We start from the raw sequence: 19,053 nt of genomic DNA, 5'->3' as shown, positions 1-19,053 counted from the left end.
GCTGTGGATACGGATCCCGTAACCAACACTGTTGTTGATAGGATTCTTGGATCCATTAGTGTATATATGGGCCCAGCTGTCCCAGGTAGTTTGAATTTTAGTGATAGCTGCTGATCGTAGTAGGGTTGAGTTTTCTCTTTTAGTAACTTCTGATGTTAAAGCAGTTGTCAACTTTGGGAGTTTTTAAAGTCCAGGGAGGGTGTAACCCTTTGTAGTGACTTTCTGGAGGCTGAATGTCATCGCAATTGTGACTTTGAATGAGTTCACGTACTAATATCCCAGATGGCTTTAGTGAGGGATTTTTTCGAGCTAGGGCTTCATCTGGAGTGTTTTTGTCTTGCCATATCTTTTTAACCAAAGGGTTTGATGTTCGTCCCCAGAACGATAATATTGCCTGCTCTCTTCTTAGTTTCAATGCGAGTTCTCCCGTTTCTACTTGTAGTGCTTCTAGTGAGGTGCCTGTCGCTGCGCCTGTGGCTAGCATTAGGGCTTTGTATTGTATTCTGTCTAGGCGCCTCAAGACAGTATTTGATGCTGAATGAAAAGCCTCACAACCATAGTCAATTTTTGATCTGATAAGGGCTTTGTAGAGGTCCAGCTGAGTGTCCCTCGATGTGCCCCAAGATGTGCATGAAATTGCCCGTAATACGTTCAGGTCTTTTTGACATCTGTTTTCGACATATTCTATATGCTTGCGCCAAGTGAGGTGTTGATCAAGGATCACCCCAAGAAATATTGCAGATTTTTCGAATTTGATAGGTTTGCCTTTTATGGAGACACGGGGTATCATAGCATCTTTCCCCCGGCGTTTGAATAGAACTCCAACAGTTTTTTCACTTGAAAGGGTGAATCCCCATATATTGCACCATTGATCTACTCCGTCCAGGGCTGACTGGAGTTTTTTTCTGATTTGTGAAATATCTCTGTGCTTTACCCATATTGCTCCGTCATCAGCGAACTTAGAAGTTTGGGTAGGAAAGTTGACATGTTCAAAAAGATCATTGATCATGATATTAAACAGGGTTGGGCTTATAATGCTGCCTTGTGGCGTGTGTAATGGTAGCACATATATAGTGATGAACAACAATGGAAAGACAATGACGTTGCTCTGGACATGGGACTTCTAGGGGATGAACAATTAAGGCAATAAATGTCATACTGTAAATAACAGTAATGAACGGGAAGTGATAAAGTAGCCCAGGTTGGCTGTCAGTCAATATACAATGAAATGTTGGTGAGGATTAACAACGGGGATTAGCGTCTAAAACGTAATGACAATTAAGTTATGGAGACATGGTTACAGGGTGATTTGCCTTTGGAGTCAAATGTACTTCAGATAATGGTAGTCGTAAATCAGTCGCTATGACAAAATTAACATTTTCCTTCTCTTTTCCTACTTTTTCTCATTCACTCATCCATTTTCTCATTCACCCAGTACCTATCTAATTCCATTTAAGTCCATACCTTTACCAAATTGATGAAAACAAAGAGCATTTGGATTGTTATATTTGTACGCAACATGTTTTTCTTTGCTTCAGATAACGTCTGACAGTGTTACGGAACTAGCTCTCCAAAACGGGATATGAGTAAGTCAAAAGGACCCACCTGAGCTTGAAATACAAGAGTACAGTGAGCCCAATCCCTCGGAGGGATCTATTGTATGAAGATTTAGAGTGACAACACTTTCGATAATAGACATATAGGTCAAGCGTGGGTGGAGGTGAGGTTGTTTGGGTTGGGGAGAGACAAAGAGTGAGTGAGTTGGATTTAACGTCGCTTTCAACATTATTCCAGTTATATCACCGTGTGTCAGTTTAAATGTGGGAGGAAAGCCCAAAGTGATGCAGGTCTCAGACGTTAACCACTTCGGTGAAACCCACGAGCACGGGTATGGTGCTGACAAACCTAGAAACATAATTGGGATTCGAACACACAATCATAGGTTTCTGGCGTGTCCAAGGGACGCAACTCTGCACAACATCGCAGTGCCTTAGATGACTGGGCCACCCGTGGCCCCGGGGAGACAAAGGGGGAAAGGTAAATCTGGTAAATCTGACTCATGATAAATTGAGATGTACAGTCCATCACTAAACTTACATTATGGCCTTCTTTCTCCTTATTATAGTATATAATTCAAATTTCAATTTTAGTACAGTGTAATTATACACAGTGTATTTGGGACACCATAGCTCAAATAAAATACTGCAAAGTAGACACAATGTATAGATAACAACTTATTTATTCACTGTAAAGGCGATGGTACAGAATATATATAACAGTTACCATAGTCTACTATATATATTCTGTACCATCCACATTATTCAGCCTAGCTTGACAACAGAATTAGGTTCTGTACCGAAATGTCCCCTTATGTAAATAAAGAAGTTGTTATCCATAAACTGTGCCTACCGTCATCCGTCAACTTCTAAGGAATTCAAATAGAATACTGACCCATACAAACCTCCCCGACCACAAGGGCCTGTCACATATGACAAGAGGGATGACTTCAATTTTCCAGTAGTAGGAATCTTGCTCAATTGTTGTTTGATCAGGTTGTTTTTACATCATTCAAGGCTTTAGGTGAGCTTTCAAGAAGTTTTTTTGGTGAACTTGTGGATGACATTTCCAAATTTGACGCATACATATTGAAAACTGGATTCAAAACTCTTGGACAAATGTAGCTGTCATCATTGGCGGGAAAGAGCAGGTGTAGTCTGAGTTTCATTGATCCACAGGTGTCTAAGGAGATGATGTTTACAGTGCTAGAAAATGCATTTTCGGGGAATTAAAGAGCATGGTCAAAGTGCAAAGATCATATATAGGACAAAAATAAACGGAACAGAACACGAAAAACGGAACAGATAGCCCACTACTCACTACATATATACCAAATTTCAATACTTTTTGAAAGAAAAGGGTTTAGTAATGGACATAAAAAGTTTCAACTTTCAGTATGGTTGAAGCGCAAAGGTCGAATCTAGGTCTGTTGAGCAACAAATACATATACCAAATTTCAGGACATTTTGTAAAAATAGATAAATTTTTCAATATGGCTACAGTGGCAGCCATTTTGAAAACCAGATTCGAACCTTTCTGCAAATGTGCTTGCAGCCAAAGTGGACTTTAGTGTTATTTTACTCAATTCATTCATCACATTTAAGCAACTTGAGAAATATTTGAAAATTATTTATTTGATAATAACAATTACAATTATATTTTTTGCAGCAGATCTTACTAGACTACTATATGTCCCTTGATGCCCTCACACCATGTTCTCTGTGTTTGACAGGTGCCCCCGGCGGACGCCCGAGGGAGGGGTTCTCCAGCATGAGACTCCCCTCCCTCATCAAACAGCTAAAAGTGGTCCTGGACCAATACCCTGATGATGGACAGATCCTTAAGGTAAAACATAAGGGGGTTCTCCTTTCATAGGTACACCCTTTACTGTTTATATATAGAGTCTGACATTCCTGCATGTTTTGAGGTACAATCGAACATGCTGTTTGTGACAGGTGCCAACGGTGGGGCACGATACGCTCGCGAACACCTGGTATTATCAGTGTTTGGTAGTGATTCATAAACACATGCTCATGGTATAGTCTGAACCGTACAACAAATCGTATGAAAAGTGTTTTATCGCTTTTATCTACAGGAACTGATACAGAATGCCGAGGATGCTGATGCCACGGAAGTGAAGATTCTGTATGATGGGCGTCCCTTCAGTCCCTCGTCAGTTGATGGCTTCCCACATCTTCGGACCCTCAAGGTATATATACATGTAATCTCACCCAAAAGGGATCTATTGATATTGATCGAGGAAAGAAATATGGAACTGTCTACTGAAAGTATTCTTCCATTGTAGCTCATATAACCGTCTGGAGCATTTCCCACCTTTTGTTACTGGTGTTTTGTGAGGGCATGTAAGTGTATGATTGAGGTGAATTTATAACAGGTGTAAACAATATTTTCATGATTACCGTATTCGACGTAATAAGCGCCTAGGTGCTCTCAAAGTTAGAAATAGGGGGCTCTTATTAGAATATTATTTTGGTGAAAAAACAGAGTTGAAAGATGAATTTCGTGGTTTATGGTGATAGCCTGAAATGTTTATGTACGACAGATATAGTTTTCCAGAATTTAATTGCCCATAATTAAGGGTGCATATAACACACGAGTGTGTATTCTACGCGAATAAATAAGTCTTGTGTACATTGATCAATAGGAAGGGGTGCTAATTGGGATTGTTCACTAGCTAATATATCAGCAAATATCGTCGTGGGCGCTTATTTGAGCGGGGCGCTTATTACGTCGAATACGGTAACTGACTTTGATCGGCAACACAGTGCCAATTTCTTAATGTAAGTTAGTGTGGGTGTATTAAGTGACTTGTGTCAAAGTGAGACTTTCTCTAATAATGTAGAATTACAGTAATCATGAATGATATTCATCTTACAGTTTAACTGACTAAGAAAAGTGAACATTTATTGAACTGCCAATATGCCTGCGTCTAGTCCTCCAGTAATGCTGAGTTACATGGATTTACGTGCCATGTGCTGTTGTTACAGTTCTCATGGGTAGACACAAAGTTATTGCAAGCAATTCTGGTTCAGAACAGTCCTACATGAACTCAGGAGCTATCTGTGATTATGTCATTTACTGATGTCACTTGATATACATTTATACCTCTTTACGAAGTTAGACTGACCACCATGTTAGTCAGCATGTACACGTGAGCTGTGATCATTTGCCAACTGAGTCAGTCACACTGTTCAGTATCAGGATTGTTGATAAGAAGAGCAACCGTATGCTTTGCGGCTGGTAATATTTCATGTTATGTTTAGACTAAAACACATGCCATTCACGAGATGTATTTTTTTAATAAATTTATAAATTTGTATATCTGTTGATATCAGATAAAACATTATGGAGTCATTTTGTGGTAGAATGTTTTGAAAGGATATTTTCATTATTGTCATAACAGATAAAAATATCTTTGTATAAGCTTGTATGTGGTGTACTTTTAGGGTCCTGGCTTATGTGTGTACAATGATGGTGTATTCACTGATGAAGACTGGGATGGCATAAGGATGCTACAGAGTAGTATCAAGGAACAGGAGCCTCTTAAAGTTGGTCGCTTTGGACTGGGATTCAAGTCAGTCTTTCATCTGACAGGTACAAACATATTTTGTCTTGTGGATGTCAGTTTCACCTATCTTTTTGTCCAAGCATGGTTGCCTATCCATTCAGGTTTCATGTTAGAGTGGGTGGGTTTGGCTTGACGCCAAATTCCACAGTATTTCTATTAAATTAAATTACGTCCATCATGTCAGATTCACGGAACCCGAAGACATTAACTGTGGTGAAATCCACGAGCACGAGCACGAGCACGAGCACAAGTACCGTGCTGCAAACTACAATCAGGGCGAATCTGGGGATCATGGGTTTACGACATGCTGAATTACAATGCCTTACAATGCCGACAGGATTCCATGTGCATCACCTTTGGCTAGAAGGGGATGTAATGTTACATAACATTGAACACATTAGAGGGTATTAGAGGTAGGATTTGTCCCTGCAACCAGTAACCTGCATCTAAGCATGTTATTTGAGATGATTGGGCGGACTTATCTGAATGTGTGTCATTCTGCTTTGAAAGCGTGGATTTTTCTAGTGCTTTTGGTCACTGGCTTGCCTGTAGAATAGGTCTTCAGCAACCCATGCTTGCCGTAAAAAGATGACTATGCTTGTCATAAGAGGCGACTACCGGGATCGGGTGGTCAGGCTCTCTGACATGGTTTATGCATGTATCCCAATTGCATGGATCGATGCTCATGATGATCACTGGATTGTTTGGTCCTGACTCGATTATATATAGACGGCCATCATATAGCTGGAATAATGCTCAGTGCGGTGTTAAACAACAAACAAACAAACTGGCTTGCCTAGACACAATTCACAGGCAAATTTGATATAGTTGGAATGTAGCTGACTACATCTATAGTGTTTATGCGCTCACTTACATCAGTATCTTTATTTTGTTTCAGATGTGCCTTTGATCATATCTGGTCACAACATCCTGTTACTAGATCCGTACATGTGGGAAGATGACCCAAGGATGGTGTGCTATATAAGCAGACTGGACAGGATTGGATTTTCCAATGATTTGTTGCTTCGAGTTCTGGATGGTATATTTGGGTTTTCAGCCCAAACACTCCAGGATGGATTCTTCAAAGGCACTCTATTTTGGTTTCCCCTCCGAGGAGAAGTGACAGAATTGTCAGACAATATTTATGATGATAATAAAATACAAGATCTCTTCAGTGCATTCCAAGCTGAGGCCCCTCATATGCTGCTCTTCCTGAAGTCATTGTCAAGGATTCAGGTTTGTCAGAAAGGTGCAAGTCTCTTTGGAAAGCAAGTTCCAGAAAACAGTTGTGAGACTCTTTTCACTGTTGACACGAGTAGCTATGTAGGAGACACTGTAAATATTAGAAAAGAATTTGTAGAATCCATAAAGGAACTGAAGGGAGGGTTACCAAAATCGCCAATTGAGAAGATATACTACATGAAAGTAGAAACATGTGACTTTATGTCCACACACCAGAACTGTAACAACAGCATATGGCTCGTGATTCAGCACTTTCAAGATGGAAAAATTTCAAAATCATTCAAGAAACTGTGCTTTGACAAAGCCTTTGCATCATGCCCGTGTGTTGGCTTAGCTTTCGCCCTTGAACAGGAGCAAACCGGGCATATATTTTGTTTTCTGCCCTTGCCACTTGAGGCGCAGAGTCCCACAGGCCTACCTATTCATGTCCATGGTCATTTTGCACTGAGTCAGAACCGTAGACATATCAAGTGGCCAACAGCAGATCAAACGAAGAACAAATCCCAGATGGATAAAGCGATACGATGGAACCAGTGTTTACTCCTCGAGGTGTTCCCTCAAACATATGTCAGTCTCATACAAGAGTTGATCATGTATTGGCAAAGGGAAGGAAGAGATGAGACTTGTGTAGAGAAGATATACCGTGCGCTGCCTGATAAATCACAAATACGTGAAAACTGGAAAGGACTTTGTGAAGCATTTTACAAGTTAATGTTCAGAGAACGAAGCCTCTACACCCCAAATGATGGAGGCAAGTGGATAAATGCTGAAAATGGAATCCTCTTTGTACCTTCGAAAGTTTCGTCTGAAATCCAAGAAACAATTGTTGTTACCTACAAAATGAGTCAGGAAAATATTGTTGTAGTCCCACCTCATTTGCATGAGGCATTGCGATCCTACTACCCAGATCTAGATCAACTGAAATTTGTGACACCAGATGGACTTTCAAAAACCCTTCAGTCCAAGAACCTTTATCCAGGAATAACAGACCAACAGAAGCTGCATCTGCTTGAGTTCATATGTACAGAGGACACCTTTCAGTGTCTTCGTGGGGTGAGACTTCTTCCTCTTGCAGATGGATCCTTCACGACATTTGGGGAAGCAGAGCCTGTATTTCTGTGCGAGGATGAAGATGATATAAACATGTTTCCAGGCCTGGGACATAGATTTGTTCTTCATGACGGTACTACTGGACACTATCTTCAAGATATGGCAAAAAAAGGTTGGTCTCTTTAATAATGTTGAATGTATGTTTCATTGTCAGTTGAATGAGTTTGGCTCTTTTCCTACATTCCTACTGAGTTAAGGCCAATATCACTGTCACGACAACAGTAAGGATAGAGTAAAGTAATTTTCTTTCTCTATTTCGCATTTAGGCACTTACACATTTATAAAGACCTTTCACATGGGGTGGTTAGAATTTGATCCCCCCCCCCTCTCTCTCTCTCTCTTTCATTTAGGCATTTACATACTTAAAGACCTTTCACATGGAGTGGTTAGAATTTGATATCCCTCTCTCTCTCTCTCTCTCTCATTTAGGCATTTACATACTTAAAAAGATCTTTCACATGGAGTGGTTAAAATTTGATATCCCTCTCTCTCTCTCTCTCCCTCTCTCTCTCTCTCTCATTTAGGCATTTACATACTTAAAAAGACCTTTCACATTGAGTGGTTAGAATTTGATATCCCTCTCTCTCTCATTTAGGCATTTACATACTTAAAAAGACCTTTCACATTGAGTGGTTAGAATTTGATATCCCTCTCTCTCTCTCTCTCTCTCTCTCTCTCTCTCTCTCTCTCTCTCTCTCTCTCTCTCTCTCATTTAGGCATTTACATACTTAAAAAGACCTTTCACATGGAGTGGTTAGAATTTGATATCTCTCTCTCTCTCTCTCTCTCTCTCTCTCTCTCTCTCTCTCTCTCTCATTTAGGCATTTACATACTTAAAAAGACCTTTCACATTGAGTGGTTAGAATTTGATATCTCTCTCTCTCTCTCTCTCTCTCTCTCTCTCTCTCTCATTTAGGCATTTACATATTTGAAAAGACCTTTCACATGTAGCGGTTAGAATTTGATATCCACATAGTGATGAAGGAATGTGTGTCCCTAAACTTCAAGTAATGTCATAAGGCTGGAAGTGCATAGTGGTGTGGTGTGTTGTGTTGTGTTGTGTTGTACACTTTTTGTTTCCTTTAATTTTCAGGAATGTTCAACATTCAAAGATTGTCACCTGAGCCCTTTGCACGCCTTCTTAAAGAGTGCATGGAGGTGCAGTTTCCTTCAGGGGTTGCAACTGTGACATCTGATTCTCAATTTAGTCCAGAATGGCTTGACTCTGTATGGCAGTACATCACAAAACATGTCATAGATGTCAAAGACAAATTTCCAGATGATTTACTTATCCCTGGGGAAGCCACTGCTGATGGAACAATGCCTCTTTATCCTGTATCTTCAAGTTTCATTTGCATGAATGTGAAGACTGTTGGTGATTTGGATCAAAGACTAGGTTTGGCTTTGGAACACCTTGATATCATCCCGCTATCAAAGATACCTGATGCTCTCAAGAGAAATGCCTCCATTATCGGAGATGTTATCAAATATCCATCCTTTGAAGGTGTCATCAGTGTCCTTGAAGATGTTGCACAGAAGGATACACTTTTGGAGAAGGTATCTAATTTTAACAATTTTGCAAAAGATGATGAAAAATGGTCTTTGATTGAGTTTCTTTGCAAATGTAAATGTCTGAGCAGTTCAGCCAAAGAAGTACTGCAGAAACTGGAACTATTTGCAAAAACAGAAAACTTGACAACAGACAACTTGGACATGGATACAACCATTGAACAGATTAAACTTCTGGAGCCAGCAGACCAACTGGTTGTGCCCTATCCAGAAGTTTATTTACGGTGCAGTCCAGCCACTACTGCTGCCCTATCTCAACTACTTGATGCAAGACAAGTGACTCGAGATGAAGTTACACTCAACATTCTGAAGTTAATGGCAAATGGAGACGATAAATACAACAGGAATGATGTTAAAGTATTTATGCTACACCTTCTGAAAGAATGTCATTTCTTCACAAATCAAGCCATACTAAAGCTTGCTAAAAGAATACAATTCCTTACTACAGATGAAATGAGTGAGCAGTTTAGGGTTTGTGATCTATTTGAGCCACAGCCAGAACTCTGCATGTTGTTTGAAAGAGAAGATAAATTTCCTGCCAATGAATTCATGGATTCATCTTTATTACAGGGACTGAAAATGCTTGGACTAAAAACAGTGACAGATGTCACAGATGCACATCTTTGCCATACTGGTGCAGTCATAGAAAGCCTTCTTGGGACAAATGAGTTTGAAGTTGCTGCTAGGAAAGGCAAAGCTTTATTTGCTTTTCTGAAGGCACGTCTTGCAAAACCTTATAAACATTCTTTGAAAAGCCTACTACAAGTAAGATTTGTTCCACGTCTAGTAAGGAGAACAGGTTATCCAGACACATTGAGATTGTTTGGAGAAGAAAATAGCTGCTTGCTTGAACGACTTGGGAATGTGTGGAATGAGAATCATCTGAATGTTATAGGATCAGTTTCCCCAGTTGCAAAACTTCCAAAAGATATCATCAGTGCATTTCAATTGGTATCTGAACCACCACTTCATCAAGTGTTGGAGCATATGGACCTAACAATTGCATCATATCAGCCCCAACAGGATACAGAACACAAGTACATGGAAGTAATGAAAGACCTGTACAGGTATCTTTCAAAGCAAAATGTTTCCTCGATGACAAAAGCATGCAAGGAAAGGCTTCGCAAAATGAAGTTTATTTGGATCAATTCAGAATTTCATTTTGCCAGTCAAATTTGGACCATGAAATCAAAACGAAAGGACATTGAGCTCAAACCTTACAGATTTTGTTTGCCAAAGCTTTGGATTGGTATTGCAGACATTGTAGAAGCTGTAGGTGGGCAGAAACAACAAAGTCCTGAAATGTTGGTTTCTGTTCTCAAGGAGATTCAGCATAAACACCTTCAAGCCAGAATGGATAATTCAGATGATATGCAAGAAGATCTCCAAATCATTTTTCACATCATTAACACGTTGAAATCATACAAATTCCATTCAAATGAAATTATTTTGCCAATTCACCAAGATGAATACTCCAAGTCCCTTGTTTTGAAATCTGCTGAAGACTGTACCTTTTGCAATGCTGAATGGCTTCTGGAACAGACAACAGATGGTGAAGAGGAAGAGAAGCTCTACTTTGTACACAGTGATATATCTGAAGAGACAGCTAGGTATTTTGGAGCATCTCTCTTGACTGAGAGGGTTATGGAGGGGACAGAGGCCTTTGATCTTAACTGTGGCCAGCATGAGTCATTAACCAAGCGGTTAAATGGGATCCTTAGAGGATATACAGATGGATTTTCAGTACCAAAAGAGATAATACAAAATGCAGAAGATGCCAAAGCAACCAAAGTGATGTTCCTCTATGATGAGAGACACAATAGTAGTGCTAGAACATCTTTGATGAATAAAGGAATGGAATCCCTTCAAGGTCCTGCCTTGTGGTCATACAATGATGCACAATTTACGGAGGATGATTTTCTAAACATTCAGGATCTTGGTGGTGCTACGAAAGAAGATGATGCAACAAAGCTTGGTCGTTTTGGACTTGGTTTCAATTCTGTGTATAACTTGACAGATGTCCCAAGCTTCATCAGTGGAAACACTGTAGTTATATTTGATCCACATCGGACCTATCTGGGCAGACCAGGACTGAAAGCAGATCTATCCTCCGTCAAAAATAGGAGAATGCTGCAGACGATGCGAGGTCAATTTCAGCCATTTGATGGAGTGTTTGGCTGTGACATAGGACAGAAAGGCAAGGGGGATATTTGCAAAGGGACATTGTTTCGATTTCCTCTGCGAACAGCAGAACAGGCAGAAAAAAGTGAAATAAAACATCTTCATTACTCAAAATCAGAGATGAAAACATTCCTGGAGATTTTGGTCAAAGGTGCTGGAAATCTATTATTGTACACACAAAATGTAAAGTTAATGGAAGTATATTACCTACCAAATGGAGCCTCTGTTGACAAGTGTGAACTTTTGTTTTCAGTTCAAAAGAAAACAGATGATCAGTTTTCTGTGTTTAACCAGGCAAAGGTACCGCACAATCCTCAAATTAACACCCTCAGTCACTTCTCAAAACAGTGCAACATGGATTCAAGGGAAGACTATTTAATAGAAAGGGTGAATGTTTCTGTCAAGACAACCACAGAATTTTCAAACTCTTTTGGCATTAAAGTCCATCAGGACAATACAAACTGGCAGATAACATGGTCCATGGGAAAAACAGTTCCAGGACAATTTGCCACAATAAAAGGCCTACTCCCTTTAGCTTCAACTGCTGTTCCACTAAGCACAAGTGGTGACATAATTCAAATGAGCTCACTTCGTGAATGTCAGAGCTTTTTCTGTGTCGGACACTTATACTGCTTTCTTCCTTTGCCCCTCCCATCTACACAATTCGCCATGCACATCAATGCACAGTTTGCGCTGACAGAAGACAGGAGGCGATTGTGTGAAAAAACAGAGGACGACAAAACATCAATTCCTGGTTCCTGGAACAAACACTTAGAAACTGAGGTTATCAGTCGAACAATAATCTGCACTCTGACAGGACTCGAGAATCTTACTCAGAAGGATGCCGAGGCCTATTACAACTTGTGGCCTGGTGTCATGTTGAACAAGGATGTAAATGCTAAAAATTCACTTGAGAAACCAGCCATTGTGACAAGTTTTTACAAGGTGATCACTGAAGAGGAATACAAAGTCTTTCTGCAAGGTGATCCAGTGAATTATGTAGCATTCAAGAACTCCATATTTTTGTCCCCATCTTTAGCATACAATGAGTTCATTGGAAAAACTGCTGTCGGGGTACTTCAAAGATTCTGGGAAAAGGATACAGTTATTGACCTACCTGAAAGAATTTACCAAAATTTCATATCAGCTGGTCTTACAGAAACCTTCAACAGTCGTGTTGTCAGTACTGAAGATTTCTACAAGGAGGTTTTCTTACCAAATATTGAACTGGTAAATTCTTCAGATCGTCAGTCACTGACATTGTATGCTGTCAAACAGTGCGTTCCAAATATTGATGCTTTATTGAAGAAGTATGAATGCATTCCTTCAAAACCAAATGGAAAACTAAGAAAGCCAAAGGAGCTAGTCCATCCAAGAGGAAAGGTTTCCCAACTATTTACTGAATCAGAAGAGATTTTTCCAGGTGAGGCATTTGAAAGGCATGAAATCCTGAAGCAGTTATGTTGCCTGGGTATGGTAGAAAATGTTCTTCCGTGGAATGCAATTATAGGAAGGATAGAAACAGTACAAGACCTGAGTCTCGAGGATAATACTCGAGCCGAGAAGAGGTGTCTCTACATTCTACAATATATCAATGAGTATGACAGCAGCACCCGTGGGAGGCGATTCCATAAATGTGGAGAGGATGCAAGACAGCAAATATCCACCATGGCCTTTCTCCCAGTAATGCAGAAACCCAGAGATTGGCCTTTCACGTGGAAAGGTGATACAGTTTCAGTATTCTCAACACCTGTTCAGTTGTTCTTTCATGAAGAAGCTGATTTAGTTGGATGTTGTAACCTTCTGCTTGACTCATACAAACTGGATGGATTATTTTCTTTAAAAGAAGTTCTAATTTGGCTTGGTGTTCAAGACACAAAATCTGTTACTGCAACAGTTGCTTGTGAACAATTGCTCCACATTTCAACACAAATACTCACAGGAGTTCAGCTGAGTAAGGAATCAATCAAAATCTTAAACAACCTGTATAAACACCTGGATGCTTTGTGCAAGGAGGTTGACAGCACCTCTCCAGAGCATGACCTTATAGCAAAGCTTAAAGGCAAGCAAGTTATACTTAATGATAAAATGCTAGTGTTTCCTCAGCAAGTTGCATTTCATCTGGAGTATAACCTACATCCATATCTGTATCAAATTGAACCAACACAAAGATATCTATACAAGAACTTCCTGCGGGTTATTGGAATCAAGGAACACTTTGATGTGGATTGTGTGAAAGAGCAAATTGACAAGATGGCTGAAACATACAAGGATAAACCAATGAGAAAGGAAGATGTGACTAAATATGTCAACATGGCTAACTTATTATGCAAGTTGTCAGAGAAGGAAAGCTGTGTCAACTCTGAATTATGGCAGATCTTTTTACCAGACACTGAAAACTCCCTGAAGCTTGCAACTGATCTTTGTCTTGACGACTGTAGTCGCCTGAAGAAAGATTCAGGAATACAAATTGTTCATCCCTCCATATCAAAAGACGTAGCCCTACATTTCAAAGTCAAGACACTGATACATGCCAGTGTTGAGAAAGTACTGTTACCATGGTCAGCAACTTCATTTGGCCAACGTGAGAAACTGACAACGAGACTGAGGGGAATCCTTGAAGGATATCCAAGGGATTCATCAATCATGAAGGAACTTCTTCAAAATGCAGATGATGCAGGAGCTACTGAGCTAAAATTCATCAAAGATTTCAGAAACCATCCTACTCAAAATGTATTTTCCGATAATTGGAAACCTTTACAGGGCCCTGCTTTGTGTGTTTGGAACAACAGTAGTTTTACAGAGAAAGACTTTGAGGGGATTCAATCTCTTGGCGTTGGAAGCAAATCTGATGATGCCCTGAAGACAGGACAGTATGGTGTAGGCTTTAATGCTGTGTACCATTTAACTGATGTTCCATCTTTTTTCACAGTTGGCCCAGAGACACCAGAAACTGTATGTTTCTTAGATCCTAATCTGAAGTACATTCCATGGGCAACATCTGAAGCCCCTGGTTGTAGATTCCCTGCTGCTGAGCTGCAGTACAATTTTCAGGACATATTCAAATGCTATCTTACAGATGTTATAGACTTTGGAGAATCAGGGACCCTGTTCCGTCTGCCACTGAGAACAAAAGAAATGGTGTCTGATATATCTGATGAAGAAATTCCAATTGAAGGGAAAATGGGCATTGAACAACTGCTAAAGGATTTCAGAAATGAAATGGCAGAGTCTCTGTTGTTTCTTCACAATATCAAGAACATATCAATACATTCAGTGACGAAAGATGGGAAACTTGTTGAAGATTTTTCAGTTAGTGCGGAAATAAGTGACCAACATGCTGGCCTAAAAAAGTATGCATCAGGTTTACAAACCTATGTCAAACACAAAGAGCAGGATGTCACTAAGCAGACAAAGGTAGTACTGAAAGTGAAGAGCCTTGAAGGAAAACAAGAAAGGTGGCTGGTTGTTCATAAGTGTGGCTTTGCTGATAACAGTAAAGTTCCTGAAATTCTTAAAGAATGCCAAAGAGATGGCAAGATTGGTATGTTACCACGAGGTGGTGTAGCAATACCTCTGGATGACAATACAGTGCATGGAAAAGCATTTTGTATGTTACCCCTCCGCATCACCACAAAACTCCCCGTGCACATTAACGGACATTTTGCATTAGATCATGAAGCTAGAGGGAACCTATGGCATGGTCCACATCCTTTCCGCACACTTTGGAATGAAGCCATCATCCAACAAGTCATTGTTCCTGCTTATGTATCAGGTCTTGAAACTCTGATAGGACCAGAACTGCTTGGTGCCCAGCTGACACAAGATTCGATTCTGAGATGTTTCACTTCACAGCTACCAATAATTGTCACTGTATTTACGGAGTTGATCAAAGGATCACCAGGAATGGCAATGCATAGATCAATGGAACAGTTGTACTCTGGTTTTACAGATAAATCAGATACACTTAGGAAACTTGACATTCAAACACTCAGCACTCTTCTGCCAGACACAATGGGTCATATAATCAGCACTGTTCCAATTCCATGGGAACGCAGTGGTAAACCATCTCCTCAATGGATTCTTGACATATGGGATTTTCTTCACAGGGAAATTGTTGCTTCATCAAAAATGACTCCTCATATAGATAGTGTCAAATCCAGCCTATCCTCTTTGAGTCAAATGTGCATCATACCTGCCAAAGTAACTGAGAAATCTCAGACTGTGATCTATTTATTCCCAATTTGTGACTCTGACAAAATTTTAGACCTTCTTGATATGATAAACATTACCTATCAAACAATCTTTTCTGAACTATGTGTACCCCAACTTGATTTTGGTGAGACTGCCTCCAATTGTAAAGAATTTGTGAAATTAGCAAAGACATTGGTTGCAAATCTCCAAAGACCAGCTTCTACACTCAAGGCACTTGCACAACACACTCACAAACTTATTGGCATAAAGGAGGGTTCAGCTAAAATATTGCAGCAATATTTTTGCACCAATCTAAAGGATCTACAGACACTTGAAATACCAATGGCAACAGAGCTACTAAAATCCTTGCCCATTTATGAAGATTTATCTGGATCCTGCCAACACATGAAAATGGCTAGAGTCTATGCTGTCATTGAGCATCACAATATTCCACAAGATGGAATAGAGACATGGTCATTGGGGCTCAAAACGTGCCTCCTGAAATGTTCAGATAGAAACAAAAACCTTTTTGAGTTTTTAAAGGTTCAAATACTTTCGCCTGAAGAATTATATGAAAAGATTATCCTTGAGAAATTCAGCCATCTCCCAAAACCCACTCAAGCTGTTCATTTACGGTATGTCAGAGACCATTTGTTGAAAACATCATTTTCATCAAATTACAGCAGTGTGCAAAAAAGACTGATTCAGTGTCTTAAACGGTTACACTTCATTGAAGACAAAGATGGATCGTTGCACAGGGCCTGTGAATATTACTTGAAACGAGGGACACTATTTGCAGAATTCCTTTCAGAGGACAAATTTCCACCACCACCATATGACAGTTCAGAGTGGGTAACCTTCCTAAAAGAGTCTGGAATTGTAATAAAGGTGTCAGAAGAGGATTTTGAGAAGTTTGCTAGATCAGTAGAGGACATGAATGTCACACCTATCCCAAGAGATGTGGAACACAAATCAAATCTGCTCACAAATCACTTGTTTGAAAAACAAGAAGGGTTGCTGGAAGGATCACTTCTCTCACGAGTTAAGAACATCAAATTTGTGATGCCCCACAACATGGAGAAGGAATCAAATGAGAAAGACATGACAAAACAAATCCTTCCCCAATTTCAACAAGGGAAACTGATAGCATATGCTGACTCTGTGTCTTCAAAGCACTGTCACTATATATGGACAAGTTGTGCCATGTTTCACCACTATGCAGATCCTGATTATTACAAGAATGGACATTCACGAAAGGACAGAGAGAAAATGGCATTGCTGCTCGGGATAAAGAAGGAACCCTCCATTGAATCAGTGGTTCAGCATATAGTGAATATAAGTACATCACTTGAACAACGACAACAAACGTGTCCGCACAAGGGTCCGCGTCTGGTGGAGCTACTGGAAATGGTTCTCAAATCAATTTACACGTTTCTTCAAGATAACACTTCAAATTTGACTGAGAAATTGAAGAAACGACTAAAGGCTGCTTTCGTTGTATTTTTACCTCAAGAAGGATTATTTGTAAAACCATCACAAGTTGTGCTAGAAGTGTCAGGGACAGACACAATGCAAGGTATATATAAAGCGCCAGTGGAGTTTGGTCCATACTTCAAGCTGTTTTCCCTGCTTGGTGCAGCAGCAGAAGTGACAACTAAACACTATGCTGAGGTTCTACAGGTTCTTGCACAGACAACTGCGGATGGTAAACTGGAACCAAATGAACTTAAGATCGTCCAGAAGGCAACAGACATGCTCTTTAAGTGTTTACAGAAGGAAGAAAAGGATAACAAAATCGCTCTAGCAGTTCAATACTTATTCCTCTTGGACAGAGACTGCAAACTGATCAAGTCAACAAGTTTGGTCATTGCTGATAATGAATCACTGGAGAACAGAGTAAAGACTTTGAATTTCAGATACTTTGTTGGTTTCAAAAGACTGGAGATTTCTAAAACAAATGAAGTTGATGTATTTGAACAGTTGCCAGAAATATATAGACCTAAGATTCTTGATCAGATGACAAATGAGGTCATGTGTGAAACCAGTCACAACGAAGCCACTGAAGGTTCAGTCTCGAGTGAATACAGTCAAAAAATCACAAATCCAGAGTTTGTGATTGGCCTCATAAGACTTATAAACGATAGCCAGCGTTTGGGGAGAGTAGAAAAGCTTACAGAAACAGAACTGAAAAACATTGAGATGAAATTAGCGAATATGAGCATTAAGCAAATCACAGGTCTGAAAACTGTATTGATTCATGGTGGCCTGGTAGTTGAAGGGAGTGACAGAGAGCAATCATGTTTTCTTGATTATGAAGACGAAAACAAAGTAACTGTTTACATCAACACCAGAAAACTGAATCAAGTGCTTCTTCATAGTAAACTGGCCACAGCAATTAACAAGCTAACAGGGGGGTACATCGCAGCTGGCCAAGTTTTTCTGGTTAGTATGCTTGCAAGTGATCCAGGAAAGATTAAAGCCTATCTAGATGGAATGAGTGTCCAGCCCACAAGTTACATATGCAGCTATATAAAAGACTCTGTATTTCCACCACCCGGAACAAGGATTCCAGAGGAGTTCCACTGGATGCTTGATAATAGCTTTACTAGGTTTGATGTGGAGGAATATGTTGGAATGGAAATATATGACCCACTCACAGATGATAGAATAGGGCAAGAAGGATCAGCCCTGCCAAATCCAGACTCAGGTCCAGTTTATATCTATGCCAAGGTGAAACAAATCCTTACAAGTGAAACTTTGCCAATTCTTGATAGATATGCCGTTGACGTAGGAGAAGAGGGGATACAAGAAGTATCTGCCTTGGATCTTTTCAAGTTTCAGCGTCAGAAAGGATCTCAGTGTAGAGAGATTGTTTTCTATAATAGGTCACAGCATGATGAGGGAAATACACCTGGACCTGAGACTGAGACAGGAGAAGTCCCACGAAAAAAAGAGCAACAGGCAACACCATCTGAAGACAAGCCTCTTGATATGGACAGTGTGCTGAAAGAAATACGTGAAACATTGAAGGTGGCATGGCAAATGCCAGACACTAAGCAAAGAGAGAAAGTAAAGAAACGTTTGTTGTTTAAATGGCATCCAGACAAGAATCAAGGTAATGAAGAGTTTTGTACCAAAGTATTTCAGCGGATACAGAATTATATTGAAATGTTGGAGAAGGGTCAAAATATAGATGAAGCCCCAGGACATACTAACGCAAGGCCAAAATCAGAGAGATCCAACTTTGACAACTGGTTTTATGAAGAAATGAACCGCCGGAGCAAACGTCATCGGCATGACTATGAACATTACTGGGATGATGACGGCGACTTCTTCTCTAATGGCTTTCACTCCCGGTCAGGCAGGTCATCATACAGGGCTCATCATACAGAGAAACCTAATCCTCAGCCTGAGGAGGCCAGGAGGTGGATGAGACAAGCACGGGAGGATCTGAGAGTGGCAAGAGAGACCATGCAAACATTATCTGCCTACAACTGGAGCTGCTTCCAGTGCTACATGGTAGGTCTCATTGCTTATGTAATCTCAGTAAACCTTTCTTTTTACATCTTTATCTTGAACATATACGATCTTTCATAACTGAGATGCTGTAG

The 19,053-nt window shown here is 40.1% G+C and overlaps 1 protein-coding gene across 1 annotated transcript in view; it reads left to right on the top strand.

Moving 5' to 3' along the window:
• Positions 1-19,053, top strand: part of LOC139472164 (sacsin-like) — a 37,417-nt gene that overhangs the window by 10,437 nt on the left and 7,927 nt on the right. Inside the window, exons 2-7 of the mRNA XM_071254545.1 lie at positions 1,539-1,586; positions 3,290-3,402; positions 3,653-3,766; positions 5,025-5,172; positions 6,045-7,610; positions 8,592-18,961. Of these exons, the coding sequence (XP_071110646.1) occupies positions 1,583-1,586; positions 3,290-3,402; positions 3,653-3,766; positions 5,025-5,172; positions 6,045-7,610; positions 8,592-18,961 (12,315 nt within the window). The 5' untranslated portion in view covers positions 1,539-1,582. The remainder of the gene's footprint in view (positions 1-1,538; positions 1,587-3,289; positions 3,403-3,652; positions 3,767-5,024; positions 5,173-6,044; positions 7,611-8,591; positions 18,962-19,053) is intronic.

Source organism: Haliotis cracherodii, unplaced genomic scaffold (genome assembly GCF_022045235.1).
Source record: "Haliotis cracherodii isolate W230 unplaced genomic scaffold, xgHalCrac1.p SCAF_1, whole genome shotgun sequence".
NCBI lineage: Eukaryota > Metazoa > Mollusca > Gastropoda > Lepetellida > Haliotidae > Haliotis > Haliotis cracherodii.
The sequence above is the reverse complement of the archived record's forward strand: the minus strand, read 5'-3'. Positions and strand labels throughout refer to the sequence as shown.